The 5,255-nt window shown below is 37.9% G+C and overlaps 1 protein-coding gene across 1 annotated transcript; it reads left to right on the plus strand.

The window, feature by feature from the left end:
• Positions 1 to 3,693: 3,693 nt before the first annotated feature.
• On the plus strand, positions 3,694 to 4,469 carry LOC131225431 (ubiquitin-ribosomal protein eS31 fusion protein-like). Its single transcript, XM_058220966.1, has one exon. The coding sequence runs from the start codon at positions 3,775 to 3,777 to the stop codon at positions 4,243 to 4,245; it is 471 nt and encodes a 156-aa protein (XP_058076949.1). The 5' UTR covers positions 3,694 to 3,774; the 3' UTR covers positions 4,246 to 4,469.
• The last annotated feature ends 786 nt before the right edge of the window (positions 4,470 to 5,255 follow it).

Raw genomic sequence — 5,255 nt, forward strand, 5'->3', positions numbered from 1 at the left:
AAATGGAGTTCTTTCTCCATAGATGAGTTCAGCTTTGCCTTGCATAACGAAATGACTTATTATACCTAGCTATCGTCAAACAAAAAAGAAATACCTATGGTCGGTTGAAATGCGATTGTATTGAGCCTTTCTGAATGAAGAATTGCTTGTATTGAGAACGGATAAAGTCTAACATATGAGCGTAGGCTTAGATTACAACTAAGAGATTACTCTTAAGATGAGGTAAGGCTGAAAGATTATGCTAAGATAAGATAAGATAAATTTAACTAGATTTGTTGGATTAGTGTGAGACCCCTTGCTTTGTATATTTCCTTTGTTGTTTATACACTTTTCTACTATATAGATATAGAAGTTAAATTGTTTCCATGTCCGTTTTCTAAATTCTTTTGTCTATTTGTATTCTTCTAATCATTCTACTTATCTCAACTGCTTTTTGCCCGATCATCAGTGATGACGTGTATTGACAGCTCAACTATACTTTCGTAAAATACTGTTCCAAATATCCTTCAAGATCTTTTTACATGTTATATTCTCTTATATGCAACCACACATATCATTTTCTGATTGGTTAATCAAAAAATGGTCAGAAATTAAGTAAAACAAATATGTGATTGGTGGGCATTTAATAGACAATTCAAAATGAAAAATAGCAACCGGTCGTGTTTCCGCAATGAAGAGTCTACGAATCACCGGTCAGGATCGTTCAAACAATATGATCTTGGTACTCTGAATCAGAGGTGGGTTACGCTACGTATACAATTTGTGAGTGCCTGAGTATCAAGCGTCATCCGCAGTCTGAGTATCATGTAACTCCTTGTGGGATGAAAATTAAAACAAAGGCAGTCATTTGATACTCTGGAAGACCGTGATGGTTGATATGCAAGCAATGGGGAACCGTACACGTGGCATTTTATTACTCAAACTGAACTGTCTAAGTTGTGAGCCCAATGGATCATCTTCCCATATCAGATTCGTTAAACATTGTTAACCTATTATTCTTATTTGATGAATTTTGGCCGTAGGAGTTTTCATATGGACCGTTCACTAAAATATCCATCAATCGACTATTTCACTAATCAAATTAATGTAACATTTTGTTTAAAATTCATCTAATTAGTGAGAAATCCACTCCATCCATCTCTCTTTCCAGTTCATGTTAGGACATTTGCTAAAAAATGAGGCAGAACCAAAACACAGGTGGCCCACACTACCAAAAAAATGAGGAGGGAAATACATATTGTTGAAATCTTTTCGGAGTCATGTGATGTTTGTATGCATCCAAACGGTTCATAAGGTCATTCCCAACTTGTGTTGCCCACGAATGTTTCAATGATGAGAGTTCAATCCCCACTTTCCTGTCATGTGATCCACTTGAGTTTGCAGTATGTGCTTTACATCCTAACATGATATCGAAAAACAGATGGATGGGTGTGGGGCCCACCCTGATGCATGTGTACTATATCCATGCCATCCATCTGTTTTGCAAGATCATTTTATATATGAATCCAAAATTGAAGCAAATCTAAATCTTAGGTGGACCACACTATAGGAAACAATGGCGATTGAAGACCCATCATTATAAACTTCCTAGCGTCCACTTTGAATATTTAATTTTCATCCAATGCATTGATAAGGTCACATGGACCAATATGAAGGGTAAAACCAAATATCGGCTTGATCCAAAACTTATGTGGTCCACTATAAAATTTTAATGGTCAATCACTACTTTTCTGTAGTGTGGTCCACCTGAGATTTGGATATACTTTATTATTATTTTTTTCTAATGCCATGAAATGATATGAAAAAAATGGATGAAGGGCGTTAATATACTACAAAGGCCGGTCCTAATTTGATCCCTGTACTATGTATCCACTTGGTTCATCTTAGGTTTTTATTTTTATTTTTATTATTATTTTAGGGCATGAGCCAAATAATGACGCATATCCAAGTCACATGTGGACCACACCATATGAAACAATAGCAATTGATCATTAATTTTTTTTTTTGGTGGGCCACACAAGTTTTGGATCAATTTAATTTTTTTTTAACCTCTTTATCCAAGCTCATGTGATGGCAAATAAACATTAAGTGGGCCTTAGGAAGTTTTTAATGATGGGTGTTTAATAACCATGTTTCCTATGGTATTGTCCACCTATGATTTGGATCTTCTTCATCTTTGGGGATGCAGTTTTCATGATTCTCTGTGAGGTTCACAATAATTTGCCTTACATCCATGTCGTCCACTGGTTTTGACATTTAAGGCACGATCCCCAAAAATAAAGTAAATTTGAATCTCGAGTGGATCATGCCATACAAAATAGCGATGATTGAATACCGACCATTAAAAGCTTTTTACGGTCATAAAAATGTTTATTTGCCGTCCAACCTATTGATAAGGTGGCAGGAACCGGGGATGAAAAGGTCAAAAAATTACCAGCTTAATTCAAAACTTTTGCCTCTCACAAGAAGTTATTTGGGATCAATCACCATTATTTCCAATGATATTGTCCACCTGAAGTTGGATGCTGCCTTAAAATGAGCTGTCACAACAGAACAACAGCATAGATGTAATGCAACTATATCATGGTGGGTCCATAGTCACTATTCACCCACCGACTTTGGTGGAAGCCACGTTTATTTTTCAGCCAGTGCCCTAAAAATGAGCTGGCAAAATGGATGGACGATATTAATCCAATGCACCCACCTAATCCACTCTCCTTCATGGATACAAATTGCTTACCAGCCACTACGTAGCGTACGGCCTGTGCCCTTCGTCCACTTTTTCGTATCATTTTAGTACATGAGCTGTAAAATAAAGCAGATCCAAATCTCTATTTTGACCACACCACAGGGAATATTGGTGATTGAATACAGCAGTTCAAAAAAATTCTGGGTCACAAAAGTTTTGCATGAAGCTGATATTTGTGTTTTCGCTTCATTCGGAACCTAATCAGCATGATGGATGGTGGAAAATAAACATTATAGAGAGCCATAAGAAGTTTTTAACTGTGGACGTTCACTCTTGTAATATGGTCTACTTGGGATTTGAATCTAACTCATTTTTAGAATCATAGCTTAAAAATAGATGGCCAGCCTGAATAAAACACATATACCATGGTTGCGTCACGCATTGGCAAACAAATTAGTGAGTTTTCAGATATAAGAACTCTTACGCGGGTGGTAGGCTCCTTGAGTTTCAACACCGCTTAAGGTTCGAGTACCCATGGTGGTGAAATCCCACGGCGTGCGTGTGTGGGTGTGTGTGCGTGTGGCGTGAGTGTACGGGGTATGTGTGCGTGTGTAAAAAAAAAAATAATAATAATAATAAATAAAAATATATAATAAAAAAAAATGTGAAACCCAAATTTTGATAGGGTCTGTTGTCAAAAGGTCAAAGCAAAGAAAATTTCCATCTACAACAGGCGAACATGGACCGTTGTTGTTTTATTTCCTCTATTTCTATTCCCATTCATTGATATTTTGGACATAAATATAAATTTTAATATTTTTAACCCTCCATTTAACACATCAACGGTTTGGATTAGTGAAAATGGGCCCCACCTGTCAGAACTAAAAGCCCGTGTACATTGTGAAAAGACGCAGGCCGCGTATGGTATGATTCCTAAATTTGTAAATTTATGAAAAGTCAGGGTCTTTTCCATCATTCGCCACTACAAAAGACAAAAACCCTAGAAATCGAAACCCTAACCCCATTACAGAGAGAGGGAGAGAAGAGGAAAACCCTAACCTTATCGTCGCCATCTGTATCTGAAGATGCAGATCTTCGTAAAAACCCTAACGGGTAAGACCATCACGTTGGAGGTTGAGTCCTCGGACTCGATCGACACCGTCAAATCCAAGATTCAGGACAAGGAAGGGATCCCGCCGGACCAGCAGCGCCTCATCTTCGCCGGCAAGCAGCTCGAGGACGGCCGCACGCTCGCGGACTACAACATCCAGAAGGAGTCGACGCTCCATCTTGTCCTCCGCCTGCGGGGCGGCGCCAAGAAGCGCAAGAAGAAGACGTACACAAAACCCAAGAAGATCAAGCACAAGAAGAAGAAGGTGAAGCTCGCAGTTCTTCAATTCTACAAAGTCGACGATTCCGGCAAGGTTCAACGGCTGAGGAAGGAGTGTCCCAACACCGAGTGTGGGGCCGGCACCTTCATGGCCAACCATTTCGATCGCCACTACTGCGGTAAATGCGGTCTCACTTACGTTTACCAGAAGGCTGGCGGCGAGTAGGCCGTCGCTGGATTTAGGGTTTTCGAATCTTTAATTTTGAATTCTAGGGCGGATGCTTTGGTAATGATAGAGTTTTGGACCTGTTTGGATGTCTTTTCTTTAATATAGTAGTGATGAAATGGAGCTTGATTTAAGACTTATGGTTGATTTTATGGAAATGAAGTAGAATTTTTTTTCTGCTCTTTCTTTTGAAGATCTATACTAGTTTTGAAAGCTTTGACTCATGTGCCTGATTTTAGGGTTTATATGGCTTTTTTTATTGGGGTGTGGATTGAATGGTTGCTTGTTTTGTTGACTGTGATTTGGTATTTCTGTTGTTGGATTATTTTTAATCAATACTTCAGATTGTTGTTGAGTGTATTATATGGCTGCAGATATGATAGATGTTATCAAGCTTTGCACTATATTGAATTCCATTAATACTATGGGGAGTTCTTTGATACTCAGGTAGAATGTCACTCTTGATGCTCAGACACTTGGAAATTGTACGTGTGGCATGCATTAACTCAAATTAAATCAACTAAATTGCAACCCACTGTTGCTTAGTCGACAGCTGCAAAATCAGATTGATTGAACAATCCTAACAGCTGATTTGTGAATACTCGTTTGTTGGAATAGGACTGTTTGTAATTTTCATTTTTAACTGTTCCAATAAATGTCCACCAATCTGATATAGAGATAATCACATAAGCATAAATGTTTGCTTCATCATGCATCTGAACTTGGACCCAATATTTGGACAATAATTGGAATTAATTTTGTGCCAGGGATGCAAATTCTAGGTAATTTCTATGTGCCAGCATATTGTTCATTACTCTTACAGAGTATTATGGTTATTCTCTAAAACTAATAGTTGAGGTCTGCGTGTATAATACATTTCCAATTGTGTTGTTTTATTAAGGGGATGTTTGGATTCCAAGTTACTTAGGATAAGCTGCTTATGGCTTAAGTAGCTTATCTACTTGTTAAGCTCAAGTGATTAAGTAACTTTTAAGTAAAAAAGTTACTTA

Source organism: Magnolia sinica, chromosome 14 (assembly GCF_029962835.1).
Source record: "Magnolia sinica isolate HGM2019 chromosome 14, MsV1, whole genome shotgun sequence".
In the NCBI taxonomy this organism is placed as follows: Eukaryota; Viridiplantae; Streptophyta; class Magnoliopsida; order Magnoliales; family Magnoliaceae; genus Magnolia; species Magnolia sinica.

Excerpts from the sequence above, each read along its gene's own strand:
- LOC131225431 (XM_058220966.1), top strand. The coding sequence starts at position 3,775 with ATGCAGATCTTCGTAAAAACCCTAACGGGTAAGACCATCACGTTGGAG.